At 44.2% G+C, this 16,193-nt stretch overlaps 1 protein-coding gene across 1 annotated transcript in view; it reads left to right on the top strand.

Moving 5' to 3' along the window:
* Positions 1-16,193, top strand: part of MERTK (MER proto-oncogene, tyrosine kinase) — a 136,055-nt gene that overhangs the window by 90,714 nt on the left and 29,148 nt on the right. The window contains 5 exon segments of the mRNA XM_005891582.3: positions 471-654; positions 4,443-4,594; positions 10,418-10,524; positions 10,526-10,569; positions 15,104-15,257. Of these exon segments, the coding sequence (XP_005891644.2) occupies positions 471-654; positions 4,443-4,594; positions 10,418-10,524; positions 10,526-10,569; positions 15,104-15,257 (641 nt within the window).

The raw sequence follows: 16,193 nt of genomic DNA on the forward strand, positions 1-16,193 counted from the left end.
CCAACTCTCACATCCATACGTGACTATTGGAAAAAACATAGCCTTGACTAGACGGACCTCTGTTGGCAAAGTAATATCTCTGCTTTTTAATATGCTATTAGGTTGGTTATAACTTTCCTTCCAAGGAGTAAGCGTCTTTTAATTTCATGGCTGCAGTCACCATCTGCAGTGATTTTGGAGCCCAAAAAAATAAAGTCTGACACTGTTTCGAAGATGATGATTTATTTGCTCTGTTACCAGCCACAGTGAGAACACTTATTTCAGGCGTTTTTTATCAGGTTCCCAGTTGTTGCTCAAGTAAGTAGCATGAGTAACACAGTGGTGGGAAATTTAGGGTGTGACCCAAAAGGAAACAGGTACTTCCGCTCGGTGCAGAGGAAGGGCCATGCACGTTGGATTCATGGATGCCCCAAGCCTAACATTCCTACTACCTTACTCACGCCTGGTCCACATTTTTACTTTTCATTTAGGTCAAGGAAGTTGAGCCGCTGAGTCATGGCTCAGTCAGGATTTTTAACACCTCGGGTTCAGCACATCTGTATCAAATCGAGCAGCTGCAGGCTCTGGTGAATTACAGCATCAGCGTGTCCTGCATGAATGAAGTCGGCTGGTCTGCAATAAGCCCTTGGATTCTGGCCAGCACAACCGAAGGAGGTAATTCCTGGGGTTCAGAAATGAATATTGTGCCGGATGGCATGTGATGAAATAAATCCTTCCTGATGGGCTGGTTCAGACTTTAACTTTTGTGTGGCCTTTGTCTTTGGAAGAGAATTTTATGGAGATGACCAATGAAAATGGGAAAGGTGTTTCCTTCCATATAGTAAGCTCCACACATACAAACCTTTAAGTTTCGAGCTTTCAAAGATGCAGACTCGCATGTGGTTGCAGCAAGGAAGCGGAACCTGTGCCATCAGTGTCAGGCAGCTGGCCTTCCGTCTCCGTGTTGCCGACAGTCCTTCAGCTCTGCCATCTCCCGCCTCCTCTCCCTCCTCCAGGCAGTAACTCTTCTTGCCTGTTCACGGGATGTCCACCCCTGTGTGCCAGCTGCTGTACTGTACTACTGTACTTTTTAAAACACGAAAAATGTTTTATTTTTGGTTTGCTTTTTTATGTATTATTTGTATGAAAAGAATTGTGGGGTAAGGGAGTTAGAGAAGGTGAGGTTTGGAAAAAGAATGAGACTGGCACTTTACAGGAACAGATCACCTTCAATGAGGCGAGAAGGGGCAGCAGTCAGATTAGTGAGCTGCTGCACTAACCCAAGAAAAGAGTAAGTATGTATAGGCAGGTATGTGGAAAGCTAATGTCTTAAGGGGGCCTGTTCTCCAAGGTTGTTCGGAGTAGTTATCTCTTAAACGGTTGGGGCAAGGAATTCTGGAGATCGGCCAGAGGCTGGGACTGGCTGGGAGCTGGGCGTAATCAACCTTAATGTCCATTTTTTTCTAAAGGTGAGAGAGGTCTTTGTTTTGCATAGAACGGTAGGGAGGACCCCAAGGGGAGTTTTAATTCCAGGCTATTTTGAGCTGTGTAACTTTGCTTCAATTTTAAACCTATTTCAGTACAGTACTATATAGTCAATTGTGTTAGTTGGGTACCTAGGCTAACTTTGTTGGACTTACAAACAAAGTTTGTAATCCATTTATAAATTGGATTTATAAATGCCCTCTTGGAAAAAGAACTCATTTTTGTGTAGGGGACTTACAGTATTTGAAAAGGGTTTAGTGACAAACCTTATACTTACTATATATAGGTGATGTTTTCTTTTATATAGAAAGATATTAATAGTAGCACACTCTTTATAGCATACATTAATTAAAATATGACTGCTTCCCAGGTGGCACTAGGGATAACCTGCCTGCCAATGCAGGAGATGTAAGAGATGCCCTTCAATCCCTCGGTTGGGAAGATCCCCTGGAGAAGGAAATGGCAACCCACTCCAGTATTCTTTTCTGGACAATCCCATTGACAGAGGATCCTGGCAGACTGTGGTCCATTGGGTCACAAAGAGTCAGACTTGACTGAAGTGTCTTAGCATGAAGCATATGTAAAAGTTATTACTCATAGCATCAAAGTCAAGAAACTAAGAAATAAGAAGGTAGCTAACGTTCAAGAAGCACCTACTGTGTGTCAGTGACCATCGTAGGTACTTTATGTGCATTATTTCATTAGCTCCTCGTAGCAACCATATAAAGTAGGTACTGTTGGTTCTATATATTTTCTCATAGCAAATCTTATTTGCATCTGTAAAATTTCCGTGTACTGCTTTTGATTTCCTAAATCTTACATTTTTTCTATGAACATTGAAGTGAATATTATATTATGTTAGATGTCAATTGTACAGTTTCTGTTATTTCTCAGTTTAGAGTTCTGGATTGCTTAGAGTCTCTTTCCTGCCCTGAACTCCCACCTTACCTCATCAGTGCTCTAATTTTAATACAGACTGTGGGAAAGGTCTAGATCACAAATTGTTAGGGCTTAATCCTTGCACAAATGAAACTAGTGCCGAGGTTGTAAAATATCTTAAACGAGGAAGAAAAACCTTTGAGAATGATTTTTATCTGCTGTTTCATTTTTACTCAGCTCAAAATATTAACACTTTCTGGTTTCTGTTTTGATTTCTTCTTTGAGCCGGTAGTTATTTAGGTGTCTAATGTAATTTCCAAAATATTTAAGGGGTTTTCCAGAGATCTTGGTATGAATGACTTCTAATTTCATTCTACTGAGGTCAAAGAACATAATTTGTGTTGCTTGAATCCTTGAGTCTTTATCAAGACTCATGGTCCAGAACATGGTGTATGTGCCCTGATACATGTTCAGTGTGCACCTGAAGAGAATGTGCATCCTGCTCAATCGATGGTTTTTGCTGTTGTTGTTCGGCTGCTCAGTCATATCCAGCTCTTTGTGACCCCATGGACTGCAGCACTCCAGGCCTCCCTGTCCATCACCATCTCCTGGAGTTTCCTCAAACTCATGTCCGTTGAATCAGTGATGCCATCCAGCCATCTCATCCTCTGTCGTCCCCTTCTCCTCCTGCCCCCAATCCCTCCCAGCTTCAGGGTCTTTTCCAATGAGTCAGTTCTTTGCATTAGGTGGCCAAAATATTGGAGCTTCAGCTTCAGCATCAGTCATTCCGAGTGAATTTTCAGGGTTGATTTCCTTTAGGGTTGACTGGTTTGATCTCCTTGCAGTCCAAGGGACGCTCAAGAGTCTTCTCCAGCACCACAGTTTGAAAATATCAATTCTTCAGTACTCAGGCTTCCTTATGGTCCAACTCTCACATCTGAACATGAATACTGGAAAAAGCATAGCTTTGACCATATGGACCTTTGTCAGCAAAATGATATCTTTGCTTTTTAATATGCTGTCTAGGTTTGTCATAGATGGAGTGTTCTATAAATGTCAACTTGGTCAGGTTTGTTGGTAGTGTTTTTCAAACTGTATTCTTAATGACTTTATGCTTCCTTTTTCTATCAATTATGTAAACAAGTGCATTAAAGCTGCAATTATAATTGTGAATTTATCTATTTCTATTTGCAAGTCTAACAGTCCAGATATTTTAAAGTGCTGTTGTTTTTTTTTTTAATTTGGAAGCCAACTATTTACTTATTTATTTATTGGACTGTGCTGGGTCTCCATTGCAGCAGGTGGGATCTTTAGCAGCAGGTGGGATCTTTAGTTGTGGCATGTGGGATCCAGTTCCCTGCCCAGGGGTTGAATCTAGGCCCCCAGCATTGAGAGTATGGAGTCTTAGCCACTGGACCACCAGAGAAGTCCCTGAAGTTCTGTTATTTTTGGCATAAATATTTAATATTACTGTGCTTTCTGAATAAATTGGCCACTTTATCGTTATGAAATTATTTTCTTTATTTTTGGTATTAAGAGTATTATCTGTGAAATCTATTTTATCTGATGTTAATGTAGCCATTTTAGCTCTCTTTTGATTACATGGTATATCATTTATTCACACTTATTTTAACTAATTTGTATCTTTATATTTGATGTGTGTTTCATATCAGGAGTACTGTACTTCACAATTTTTGCCTTTGAATTGGGATAGTTAGCCCAGTGAAATGCAATGGTATCATTCATATGGATAGATGTGTTGCTTAGTCACTAAGTCGTGTCTGACTCTTTCGTGACCCCATGGACTGTAGCCTGCCCAGCTTCTCTTTCCATGGGATTTCCCAGGCAAGAATACTAGAAGGGGCTACCATTGCCTTTTCCATCTCCTGTGTTGGCAGGTAGGGTTTTGTGTGTGTGTGAGTGTGTTTTTAAATCACTGAGCCACCAAAGAAGCCCATGGATAGATTTACATCTATCACAGTTTCTATTGGTTCTGTCTGTAACTTGGTCCACTTTCTTCTTTTGGATTCGTTGAATGTTTTTTGTTCTACGTGCATTCCTTCGTAGCTCCTCAACCTTCTCCCCTTTTCCTTTTGTAGCCCCGTCAGTAGCACCTCTGAACGTCACCATGTTTCTGAATAAGTCCAGCAACAAGGTGGCCGTTCGGTGGATCAAGCCTCCCATTAAGCGGCAGGACGGGGATCTGGTGGGCTATCACATCTCTCACGTGTGGCAGAACGCAGAGACATCCGTAAGTCTGAACTGTAACAGGGTGCTCTTGTCTCCGTGCTTTTGTTGATGTATACTGCTTTAGGAACTTTTTTTTGTAGTGAAAAGACCTGATATTCCTGGGTTAGGCAAGGCACCTTCCAGTGGGAGATAAACAATGTTAAAAATTGCTGGCTTGCTTAGTTACTCAGTCGTGTCCGACTCTTTGTGACACTATGGACCATAGCCCACCAGGCCCCTCTGTTTATGGGATTTTCCTGGCAAGAATACTGAAGTGGGTTGCCATTTGCTCCTCCAGGGGATCTTCCCAACCCATAGAGATCGAACCCAAGTCTCTTATGTCTCCTGCGTTGCAGGCAGATTCTTTACTCACTGAGCCATTGGGGAAAAATTAGAAGTGCCTAAAAAGTTAAATTCTGTTTGGAGCTTTCCTCTCTGACTCTTCATCCATTCATTTATTTCCTCAGTCAATGCAAATAGGACTCATCCTCTGTTATCATCTAATTGTTGCCTTCACAAAATTTAGGCTCTCTGAGGAAAATAGTGAATTACTCAGAGGAGTTGCAGGGCTTAGCAGTCCTACAATTTATATTGGGCTTCCCTGGTAGCTCAGCTGGTGAAGAATCTGCCTGCAATGCCCACTCCAGGATTCTTCAGCTTCCCTGGAGGCTCAGCTGGTAAAGAATCTGCCTGACATGTGGGAGACCTGGGTTTGATCCTTGGCTTGGGAAGATCCCCTGGAGATGGGAAGGCTACAATTTATAGCCTCTTGAAAATTCCAGATGATGCTTTTCTGAAAACTATTGTCAGGGAAGAATCCCAGCCTCATGGTGGATGGCAGAGAGTAACTGGGCTCCAAAGGGGAAGGTTGTACAAGCAAGCAGGTTGCATGGCGCAGCCCTGTAGACCATACTGTATAGCACAGCTGTGTTAGACGTGGCTCCAGTCAAGCCCGGGGTACATCTGGTTTTGATGGCTGTGAGGCCTAAAGGTGCGGGGGAACAGCTATGGTGGGACCATCTGATCCAAGACAGAAATGGGGGAGGGGCAGCCAACAGTAGTTGGGTGGGCAGCTCCCAGATGGGACCCCCTCCCTGTTGGGACAGGAAGAGGGTTGAAGTGTCACTGACTTGTCATGAAACAGACTACTGTAGAAGAGCAGAGGCGCTGGCTTCATCCTAAAGACCGTCTTGTCTTTACCACCGCCATGGAGAGCATGGTTCTTTTGTATTGTCACATTCCTGATCCGTCTAATAACCCTGGTGATAGGTCAGACTTCAGCACCCCCATAGCATTTGTACAGAGCATCACGTGAAAGTTAATACAACGTCTTGGCATGAGAGGGGGTGGAATGAACAGGTGCACCGACCAATGATGTCCAAGCTTTGTGTCAGTCATTTTCAACCTCAGGTCATCCAGCTTCAACCCAAACTGCTGTCTTTCAGAAGAACAATTGGGATTTATTCTTTATTTTTCCCTGACTAAGTTTACCTCTCAGTAAAGCACGCTGTTGGAAGCAGTCAGTGATAGAAAAGGAAGAAGGCTTAGAAATCCATGGCTTCTTCTGCCTGGTAGTAAATGATAACATGATGCTATTTGTACCAGTCAAAACCCTGCTTAAGAGTTGCAGCTATGAGAGAAGCAGTCCTTGTTTCCTGGTTTTTTGTTTCAAAGCATTGGTGCAAGGTGCCTATCGATCACAGTTCCTCACTGACTGAGTCAGGGGAGTCAGGTACCTCTCTTAGAGGAAAACTCTTTTTTACGATGCTACATTCTTAATAGAGACACATGAAGGGCCGATGATTGAGTTCTGATTCAGTAGGAACTTTCTCTGATTGACCAACGATAGTGATTCTCAGCAGACACTTGAGTGATGAAGAAACAAACCCGTTTCTTTCAAGGGCTGCAGGCTGGGTTTCCCTGGCAGCTCAGTGGTAGAGAATTCACCTGCCAATTCAGGAGATGTGGTTCCTGGTCTGAGAAGATGCCACATTCCTTGGAGCAACTAAGTAAGTGCGCCACAACTATGCAGCCTGTGCTCTGGGGCCTGGGAACTGCAATTACTGAGCTCGTGTGTCACAACTACAGAAGCCCTCGAGCCCTAGAGCCTGTGCTCAGCCACAAGAGATGCCACCGAAATGGCATATCTGTGCATCGCAACTAGGGAGTAGCCCCTGCTCTCCACAACTAGAGAGAAGCCTGCACAGCAGCAAAGACCCAGGGCAGCCAAAAGTAAATACATAGATAAACTACAGAGAGAAAAGTACTGCAAGTCCTAGTTACAGGCCTAGTGACGGGAGTTAAAATTCCAAATAAATACAGAGGACAAGTGTTAGTCACTCAGTTGTGTCCAACTCTTTTCAGTCCCATGGACTGTAGCCCACCAGACCCCTCTGTCCATGGAATTCTCCAGGCAAGAAAACTAGAGTTGGTTGCCATTTCCGTCTCCAGGAGATCTTCCCAACCCAGGGATCAAACTTGAATCTCCTGTGGCTCCTACATTTCAGGCAGATTCTTTACCTTCTAAGCCACCAGAAGAGCCCAAGGAGGAAGAGAAAGCAAATTAAAAAAAAAAAAAGAGCTGTAGGTCACCCTGTGTTTTCCTCCCCTGGTGTGAGTCAAAGACATTTCTTTAGAGGGGACCCTGGCACTGATGGGTGCTAAAGGGCGAGAGTGATGAAAGCCTTCTGAATGATGCCACCAGAGATCCTAATACAGTGGCACAGTGCCGTTCAGAATGGTCCCCTCTGCGAGAGAACAATACGGCACAGTTAGGACTGTGACCTTTCTGCATTGCCTCCTGGGAGATGCTGGATTTTCCGAGCGGGAGGGTCATTTGTAATGTACTCATTCTGTACTCTGTGCATGACGACAGTCTCGAGACAACAAGACTTACTGGCTCACTTTACTTCGGGTAACATTCTCTGAGGCAGCTAAGCTCCCAGCTCTCTGGCCGAGAACGTGCGTGCTTTGCTCAGTCATGTCCGACTCTTTGTGACCCCATGGACTCCCACCAGGCTCCTCTATCCTTGGGATTTCCCAAGGAAGAATACTGGAGTGGGTTGCCGTGTCCTCCTCCAGGGGGTCTTCCTGACCCAGGGATGGAACCTGGGTCTCCTGCATTGGAGAAGGGATTCTTTACCGTCTGAGCCACCAGCTTCTGGAGACAAAGAAGAACACTGAAGGGAAGCTCTCCCTCAGAGGAGCCTAGAACCTCCGTCTGAACTGAAGCTTGAAATGAACTCTGTGTCCATCACCTAGGTTCCCTAATCTGCCTTCATTTCCAAAGAGCAAGAGTTCGACACAGCTTCCCCTAAAAATTGTCCTTTCGTTTTCATTTTAAGAAAATTGTTATTGGGACTTCCCTGGGGGTCCAGTGGTTAAGACTCTGCCCTCCCCCTGCAGGGGGCACTGGGTTGATCCCTGTTTGAGGATCTAAGATCCAACATATCGCAGGGCACCACCAAAAAATAAAAACAAGAAAAAGGGGGTGGACATGTACACTCTGCTGTATTTAAAATGGATAACCCGCAAGGTCTGACTGTGCAGTACAGGGAACTCTGCTCAGTGTTATGTGGCAGCCTAGATGGGAGGGGAGTTTGGGGGAGAACTGACGCATGTATATGTATGGCTGAGCCCCTTTGCTGTCCACCTGCAGAGGTCACAACATTGTTGATCATCTATACTCCAATATAAAGTAAAAAGTTTTAAAAAGAGAAAAAAAAACTGTTACTAAAGCTGCATTTTCTTTATGCAAGGTGATGAAATTGCCTATTTCGGAAGATATTCCAACTTACTACTCTAATGAAGATTTTTTTCTTTTTTCGGTATAGAATTTCAGAACTATGTTGAAGTAATCTTTGGGTGGGTTTACAGTTTGCTGAAAACTGTAATAACCCACCAAAGTTTTTGAAGTTTGTACCTTCATTATCTTATCACTGTTGTATCACTTTCACACTAAGAAACTCCTGATATTTATTATATGGACATTTTCTATATCTTTTATATATATATATATACACACACACTTGGCTGTCTTTTGATGAATGTGGACTAGTATTTCTTGTCCCATTCCCATTCCCATGAAGTGTCTGTTAGACCTGTGAGAATTCAGTGAGAGGACAAGTTTATAAAAATATTGCATATTATAAGTTCTTCTTCAAGACCCACAGTATACACTGGCAAGCTCTCCAGTGTTCTACAGGAAATAAATCTGTTTACCTTTGACTTGGACACAAAGAGTCGGACACGACTTAGTGACTGAACAACAACCTTTGACTCAGAATTGCTTGAACCATAGACAGAGACTCACACAAAATTTATTTCCTGTGCCAGAGAACATCATGATAGTTGAGGTTTGGAAGCAAAGGAGAAAGCACTCTGCTGCTGCTGCTGCTGCTGCTGCTAAGTCACTTCAGTCGTGTCCGACTCTGTGCGACCCCATAGACGGCAGCCCACCAGGCTCCCCTGTCCCTGGGATTCTCCAGATAAGAACACTGGAGTGGGTTGCCATTTCCTTCTCCAATGCATGAAAGTGAAAAGTGAAAGTGAAGTTGCTCAGTCGTGTCTGACTCTTAGTGACCCCGTGGAGTGCAGCCTACCAGGCTCCTCAGTCCATGGGATTTGCCAGGCAAGAGTAGTGGAGTGGGGTGCCATTGCCTTCTCCGAGAAAGCACTCTATAAGCACTTAATTCTGTTTTGTTTTTTTTTTTGAAACATCTTCTCCCCATTCCCTCCCCTGTGTTTTAATAGCTCAAGTAGCACACCAGTGGCTTTAAAACAAGATAAATAAGTAAGGCCAAATTTTTTTTAATGGAGCACATTTTCTCTGGAAGAGAAAGTGTCAGTGCCCTCCTAAATGTCGGTTTTAGTCACACCTCTTAGAATCGGAAGGAACAGGAGCCCACCCATGCAGGTTCAAGGAAAGTGGCGGGTGGTTGATGTCAAGGTTCAGTGCAGCTCCTGGGCAGTGCTTTGTGGGGGTTGAGGTTGGGGGTCTCGAGTAGATTGTTTTTTTTTTTCTTCACGTGCTTTATAATTTTCTCAAAAAAGTTAAACCTTTATCTATTGTATTCCCACAATTTCAGAAAAGAGAGCAAAGCAGCCATTGGGATAATGGAGCATTAATTTTTCATCACATACAGTAATGAAGTCATACAATGATGCAATGGCGTAATGTCCTAACTCAATGTAACTTTTCGTTGCATTTTTAAAAATTTATTTTTAACTGGAGGATAATTGGTTTACAATATTGTGTTGATTTCTGCCATACATCAACATGAATCAGCCATAGGTATACATATGTCCCCTCCCTTCTGAGCCCCCCTCCCACCTCCCACCCCATCCCAACCCTGTAGGTTGTCACAGAGCTCCTCTTTCTTTTTTTTTTAATTTGACTGTTCCGGGTCTTAGTTGCAATATGTGGAATCTAGTTCTAACCCATTCGGGGATAGAAACCCTGAATGGGATAGAACCAGAGCACCCTACAATGTGGAATTGTAGCCACTGGACCACCCAGAAGACAGTCTTGCTCTTGCCTTCAAGTGCATCTGCCACGTGCTCCTATTCTTCCAGAGGTTTCCCTGAGCCCTCCAAGTACCATTCCTGCACGGCTCTAGTAAGCCAAGATTCCCAAGGCCTGAGGATGCTGCCAGCCCATCCTGCAGCCCTGCCTACCTTTTGCCTCCCTTAGCGTGACCTGAGTGAGGAAGGGACGTGGTGGAAACACAGCCGCTGCCCCTGGGATGTGGGTGGGACCGCTTTCCTTAGAAGAACTTCTCTCGGGAGGACAAGGCCCCTGGCGCCTCACTATTTCACTTCCTTTCCTTTCCTGTCTGCCCCACAGAAAGAGCTCTCGGAAGAAGTTGGCCAGAACAGCAGCCTTGCTCAGCTTTCTGTTCAAGTGCACAATGCCACGTGCACCGTGAGGATTGCTGCCGTCACCAAAGGGGGTGGGGCCCTTCAGTGACCCGGTGAAGATCTTCATCCCTGCACATGGTGAGGGCTGGTGCCAGATCGGCTGATGGAGTATCAGTCCAGGCGACACGTGGGTTGCCAGAGCGCAGCTGGTGGGATGGGCAGCTTGTTTAAGAATGAAAAATGGGGGCTTCCCTGGTGTCCAGTGGTTAAGACCCCGAGCTTCACTGCAGGGCACAGGGTTCCATCCCTGGTTGGGAAACTAAGGTCCCACATGCTGAGTGGCTCCTCAAAAAAAAAAAAAAAAAAAAAAAAAACAGAATGAAAAAGACCAAAAGGAAATTCTACAGTGATGAAGATAGTTGACAGGATAATACGCTTCACAGAGCTGGTGGTTCCCATGAGTCCGCCCACTGTTACTCTCCAGGGTAATAACTTCCTAGGAAGTTTCAGCCTTTCAGAACCCAGAGTTCAGCTGGACTTACCAAACTTAGCTGTTGTGGTTTTTACTGTGGTATAGTTGATTTGCAGTGTTGTGTTTCTGCTGCACAGAAAGTGAATCAGGTGTACGTGTATATACGTATATGTGCCTGTATATGCTTAGTTATTCAGTCGTGTCCGACCCTTTGCGACCCCATGGACTATAGCCCGCCAGTCTCCTCCGTCCATAGACTTCTCCAGGCAAGAATACTGCAGTGGGTTGCCATTCCCTTCTCCAGGGAATCTTTCTGACTCAGGGGTCAAACCTGTGTCTCCTGCATTGGCAGGCAGACTCTTTACCACTGAGCCACCTGGGAAGTCTTTTTAGATTCTGTTCACTCCTTTTCAGATTCTTGTCCCATATGGATTATTGCAGAGTATTGAGGAGAGTTCCCTGTGCTCTGTGTAGGTTCTTATTAGTTATCTATTTTATATATAGTACTGAATTTAGTTTATTTTTTATTTTATTATGGAGAATAATTGCTTCACAATGCTGTGTTAGCTTCTCTGTACAGCAAAGTGAATCAGCCGTATATACACATACACCCCTCCCTCCTGAGCCGCCCTCCCACCGCTCTATCCCCCTGCTCTAGGTCACCACGGAGCGCTGACCTGAGCTCGGTGGGCTGTGCAGCAGCTTCCCGCTGTTTTACACATGGCAGTGCACGCGTGTAGTGCTGCTCTCCCCATTCGGCCCGGCCTCTCTGTGTCCACATGTTCCTTCCCTACACCTTCCGCTCCTATTCCTGCCCTGCAAACAGGCTCATCTGTACCGTTTTTCTACATGCCATTTTTATGAGTTAATATACCATATTTGTTTTTCTCTTTCTGACTGCTGAATTTAGTTAAAATGATGTATACAAGGCTGAGTTTTGGATTAATCAGGGTGGCTAATCCTCAGCTCTTTATAATTAGCACTGTTTACTTGCTGGTGTTTGTTTTAAGCAGTCCAGCTTGCCCTGTGATGAGTCACTCAAGCCTTGGGTAACGTGATTCCTAACTGGGTGAAGAACATGATGCATTCATGACAGAACGTGAAGCATTTCCTATAGAAGCATCTTTAGATGCTGCTGGCTCACCCAGCTAAATGCTCAGGCCTGCGTGTTGGCCTCTGCATATTGTTGGAGTGGCCTTTGGCAAGGCGACACTATCACTATGGTGCCCCTGCTGCTGCTGCTGCTGCTAAGTCGCTTCAGTTGTGTCCAACTCTGTGCGACCCCATAGACGGCAGCCCACCAGGCTCCCCCGTCCCTGGGATTCTCCAGGCAAGAACACTGGAGTGGATCTATGGTGCCCCAAGTGGCCCAAATACTGTGTCTGCTCACATAGAACAGGGAAGCCACCTTCTTCTGACTCTGACCTGCCCTGAGTTGCTTGGTAGTGAACCGCTCTCATAGACTCCCCACGGACATCTACATGGATATGATTCGTACATTTACAAAGCTCTTGCCAAATATGGCCTTTGTATCTGTAGCAGACAAGACTTGGGAGCAGACCACTGAGTTCCCATCTCTCTGTCCCATTGGCCCTCAAACGTGCTTTCCCTTGTAGTGCTAAACTGAACCCTCATTTCAGCTCCTACAGACCATTGGCTCTGTCCCTAGGGAACATGAGTCACTTATGATGGGGACTCAGGGTATGTCTGCCTGGAAGAAATTCAGGGATGATTCTGATTCTAAAGGCACAGGTTAAAAATCAGAGCTAAACACAGACGTAGAAAACATACGGTTACCAAAGGGGAAAGGGGGTGGGGGAGGGACAAATTAGGAGTTTAGGATTAGCAAATAAAATAGAGAATAGCACACGGAACTATATTCAAATCTTGTAATAAACCATAATGGAAAACAATGTGTAAAAGAATATATATATATATATATATGTGTGTGTGTGTGTGTGTATACAGGGCTTCCCAGGTGGCTCAGTGTAAAGAATCCACTTGCCAAGGAGACATGGGTTTGATCCCGGGGTCGGGAAGATCCCCTGGAGTAGGAAATGACAACCCTCTCCAGTATTTTGCCTGGGAAATCCCATGGACAGAGGAGCCTGGTGGGCTACAGAGCAGGGGGTCACAAAGAGTCACTAGGACACACACATACGTGTAACTGAATCACTTTTCTGTACACCAGAAACTAACACAGTATTAGAAATCAGTTATACTTCAGTTTAAGGAAAAAATCAGAGTTTAAGATGACAGACTTTTCCTTGTCATACATAATAATTACAAAAGCCTTGGCTGTCCTGGCAGCCCTGCCTTTGCAAAGTTCTAATCTGCATATATTTCAGTTACTACAGTTTAGGTAAATCACAGCCATTCCCAACAATACAGTTCAAAGTTGAGTCACCAGCACGTATCAACTGTGATGATATATTCGTCTCTACCAGCTCTGCAGTACGAAAATCGCTCCACAAGCAACAGGTGTATCTTGGTTGTGACCAGTCGGGTCACTTCTTTCTAAGTCTGTCTGTGGTTGGTCACCATGCTTTCCTTAGTCTGTTCACACACATCTAAGAGGCACAGAGCTGGGCTACTTCCTTTCTCCCAGGGGCAAAACTCACATGACATTTCACAAAAGTGGATATTTGAAAGACGGAGTTGGTGAACAATGGTGAAAGTGCAGAGAAGAAAGGAAAGGAGACGATGTTGGAAGTAGAATTTGAATTGAACATGTGTGGAGTTGTGGAAGAAATTTCCGACCAGGGCATGTTGATTCTGCCACCATTTGGTCCATGAGATGAGCAGCCATTGCGTAGGGTGGTCTTAGCCACATGAATGAAATGGCTGTGCTCAAAAGGAGGAGGGTGTCCCAGAGGAAGATATGCTGGCCGCAGTCTTCACAAGTGTGCTGCCCCCGCCACCCCCCGTACTGGTGCACTGAACTGAGAAAATGCAGATCATGACCTTCTGAATGAGGAGCACATAACAGACACATGGGGTGTGTCTGGTATTAACTGGGGGCAGGCAGTTCATTCCCTCTGCATCTGAGCCCCGACTTTGGGGAAGTGACAACTCTGAGGTCATTTTGATGGGCAGTTTCAATACCCCCACACAAAGGAAGTAGAGTCACAAGATTTATTACAAATCCCAGATGTGGGGGTGGGTGAGGGAGTGAGAGAGCCAGAGAAAGGGCAGTCCTCTGTCCCAGGTCGCAGCAGGTGGTAGAGGGTGGGTAGCACTTTTCACCTTCATGCATTGGAGAAGGAAATGGCAACCCACTCCAGTGTTCTTGCCTGGAGAATCCCAAGGACAGAGGGATCCCTAATGGGCTGCCGTCTCGGGTTGCACAGAGTCGGACACGACTGAAGCGACTTAGCAGCAGCAGCAGCAGCAAATGCCTATACTTAACTTTTCAAAGGCTCAACTCTAAGTGGTTATTTTAAAAGGTGGCCCAGGAAAAGCAAAGTGGGAACTTGCAGCAAGACTTCTAAGTTCAGATCCTTATCAAAATGTCCAGGCTCTGCTGTAAGTGGGATTGTCATACTGTAAAACGCCCCAGGAGTAACTCAAAATAGCTGTTTTCTCATCACAACATTAAAGGAACTCACGGAGGTATTTTACAGTGTTGAAAGTGCAGAGGATAAAACACTGGAAGCTGATCCAAACTTGGAAAGGAGGTCAACATTCACCAGAGCATGGAAAATGTTAATACATTCTCTCTATATCCCAAGCTGTGTAACTGGAAACTGGCAAGCACTGTGCAAACTACTCTTGATACCTTTTTTTCTTTAAACAACAACAAAAAGCATTTTGATTCTCAATATTTCTAGTGTTTTATTAGAGTATACCAGTTAAATAGTTTTACTATTTTTCAGGTGGCCCAGTGGTAAAGAACCTGCCTGCCAGTGCAAAAGATGCAGGAGGTATCAGTCCAATCGCTGGGTCAAGAGGATCCCTGGAGAAGGAAATGGCAACCCACTCCAGTACTCTTGCCTGGAGAATCCCATGGACAGAGGAGCATGGCGGGCTAGTCCATGGGGTCACAAAGAGTTGGACACGGCTGAGCACCTGAACATGTTTACTATTTTTTCAATTTCTTATACATTTATAACTGACTTGAATAGTTTCCCTGATATTGTAAATCAACTATCCCGAATCCCAAGGAAATGTTTTGAATTGATTCTATTTGTATTTTACCAGGTTCGATAGATTTTGCTCCCTCATCTACCCCAGCACCTGGCAACACAGATCCTGTGCTCATAATCCTGGGCTGCTTTTGTGGATTTATTTTGATTGGGTTGGTTTTATACATTTCTCTGGCCATCAGGAAAAGAATCCAGGAGACAAAGTTTGGGTGAGTTTCTCAGTTTAAAATGTTTTGCTCAGTGGTACTGATGAAGTTGCTATGTGAAGTGATATTGCCTCTTCTGCTGTTCTTGCTCCTGTATCCAGCCTGGTCCCTGTCTTATGCATCTCTTGGAGGCAGGCTGCTTCTTTAATTAGGCCAGTGTCACAAAGGCAGCCAATAGTGAAAGTTTTTTACTTCTTTCAAAGTCTCTTCCTGGTACTCTCCTTTCTTGTTTTTCTTCAGGAAGAAACTTAACATTTTTTAGGGCATTAAATGTTGTAAAGTATTTTGATACTCATTTCAAGACACATTAAAGTCAAAGTGCTAGAATGACATCCCATCCATAATAGCATGAGAACAATAATGTTCCTAAGAAGAAACCCAATATATGTACAAAAGCTTTGTGGAAAAATTTATTGAACTTTATTGACATTACAGAAGAAAACTCAAATAAATGGAAAGATGTGTACCATGTTCATGGATGGGAAGGCTCAGCTTTGTCAAGAGATCATTTCCCCCCCAAGTTGACCATAAATCTAATTCAATCACCATCTAAATTGCTGCAGGGTTGTCAATAAAATCTGATTTGAAAATGTATCTTGAGAACTAAATGAGCAGAGAGAATCATGACAGTTTTGAAATACACAAAAATTTGGGCGAAGAAGGCTAGTCCTACTAAGTATAAAAACATGTTTGGTGATTAGGACAGCGAGGTATTGTTACATATAGAGAAAACTCAGTCTGTGCACATCACAGGGTGCCCATATCAGGTGGGAGTAGAAAAAACATGAAGATTCCATTTCAAATCTTTGCAGGAAGGAAAAAATATTAAAAAAAAAAAAAATACAGACAGCCTGTTCTGTGCATTGAATGGAGAGAGATGAGGAGGACAGACATGGGGCTGCCTACATGTACCTTATAGTCTGGCAGTTAAGAAATGCA

Source organism: Bos mutus, chromosome 11 (genome assembly GCF_027580195.1).
Source record: "Bos mutus isolate GX-2022 chromosome 11, NWIPB_WYAK_1.1, whole genome shotgun sequence".
In the NCBI taxonomy this organism is placed as follows: domain Eukaryota; kingdom Metazoa; phylum Chordata; class Mammalia; order Artiodactyla; family Bovidae; genus Bos; species Bos mutus.